The sequence below is a fragment of the Halyomorpha halys genome, unplaced genomic scaffold, assembly GCF_000696795.3.
Source record: "Halyomorpha halys isolate HHAL.00 unplaced genomic scaffold, Hhal_1.1 Scaffold609.1, whole genome shotgun sequence".
NCBI lineage: Eukaryota > Metazoa > Arthropoda > Insecta > Hemiptera > Pentatomidae > Halyomorpha > Halyomorpha halys.
The window spans coordinates 179,391-180,905 of record NW_027108275.1 but is presented as its reverse complement, the minus strand read 5'-3'; the positions used below and the strand labels follow the sequence as shown (position 1 = coordinate 180,905).

At 29.8% G+C, this 1,515-nt stretch overlaps 1 protein-coding gene across 1 annotated transcript in view; it reads left to right on the top strand.

The window, feature by feature from the left end:
• Positions 1-689: 689 nt before the first annotated feature.
• Positions 690-1,515, top strand: part of LOC106684740 (uncharacterized) — a gene marked incomplete in the record, with an annotated part of 14,889 nt that continues 14,063 nt past the window's right edge. Inside the window, 2 exon segments of the mRNA XM_067046633.1 lie at positions 690-714; positions 1,117-1,252. Coding sequence (XP_066902734.1) covers positions 690-714; positions 1,117-1,252 — 161 coding nt within the window.

Sequence of the window (1,515 nt, the reverse complement as noted above, 5' to 3'; positions counted from 1 at the left end):
TAAATGGTTAAATGATATGTCTCATAGTAAATTAAGATTGTCCCTGAAGATGGCCGAATTGGCCGAAACGTTGGACGTGTGAATGAAATAAATGTTTTGAGACTATAATTTGGATAGTGTTTTTGAATTATTTAGTAAAATAATTGCCAGTCTCAAGAAAGAAATTTAAAGATTTATTTTAATTTTAAACGAGGAGAAGATGGTTTGGAGGTGCGGTCAAAATATAACACAAATAAATTGAAGTAAATTATTTAGTCGTGCCAACGTTTCAGCTAGAGTTTCTAGCCTTCATCAGGGCTATGATCAGAACAGAACAAGATAACAACCAATGAATGCAGAAAATATAAACAGAATGACATAAAGTAAATAATGGTAAAAAATGGAATTAATAAAATAAAGTGGTGAAAGAAGTAGAAAATCAAATATATACATAGGTAATTGAATAAGTAGGTAAAATATCATAATTAAGGAAATAAAATCAAAATGAATTTATATAATGTAAAGAAATATGGATATATTAGTTTATTAATAATTTAAAAATTAAAATTATGGAAAGAAAAATAAAAGTGAAAGAAAGAAAATGTATGTAACAAATGAAATGTGTAACCATAATATTAGATAAAGAGGCATAATTTAAATAAAGTTTAACAAAAGAAATGAATAAAAAAAAATTGAAAAAACAATAATACATGGTGAACATATCTGATAACGAGGGTAAGGAAAATTGAGAGAAGAAGGGGAAAAATAAAGATAGGGGAAAAAAAGATAATAACACATAAAACGAACCTGTTAGCTTGAAATCTTACCGCCAAGTGGCTTCTCCGCCCCCAACGGCCAGACTCCGAATTAAAAAATACGTTACAGAGATGAAAAAGTGTTTTTAAGAGGAAACTTTTTTTTGCTGAAAAAGGTTTTAATTGGATATAGAGGCTTTCAGAGATGAGCCTTTTTTCAAAAGGCAAAGTTCTGTTCTTAGCCCTGATGAAGGCTATAAATTCTAGCCGAAACGTTGGTACGATTAAATAAGTTACATCACCCCCCCCCCCAACCATCTTCTCGTATAAGTCATCCACGGTCAACTATCTCTCATGATTTTGTTTTAATTTTATTTTTTAGAACACGCCATCAGTAGAATATGTACTCTCCATAAACTTTTGGTAGACCAGGCAACAGAACTAAATGGAGTATTCCAGATTCAAATGCTAATCTGCTTGTTGCTCATAATTGTAAGATGTCTTACCTACCCTTCTATAGTGAGTTTGGATTTATTTATTTTAAATTTACGAATTGATAATTTTACAACTTGTATGATAATATAGTGCCGTTAATATCTGTCAATCCGGGATACATGTTTTTATATTTTATAAATTGTATCCGTATTTTTTTTCCCCTTTTCTCTGCCGGGCAGCATTGGTATTAATTAACTATATTCTTTGAAATCTTTGTTAGACAGTTTGTCCAATCCCTTTATTACTGTACCATAATAATATCTGTTATATATTTTTGATTATGGAT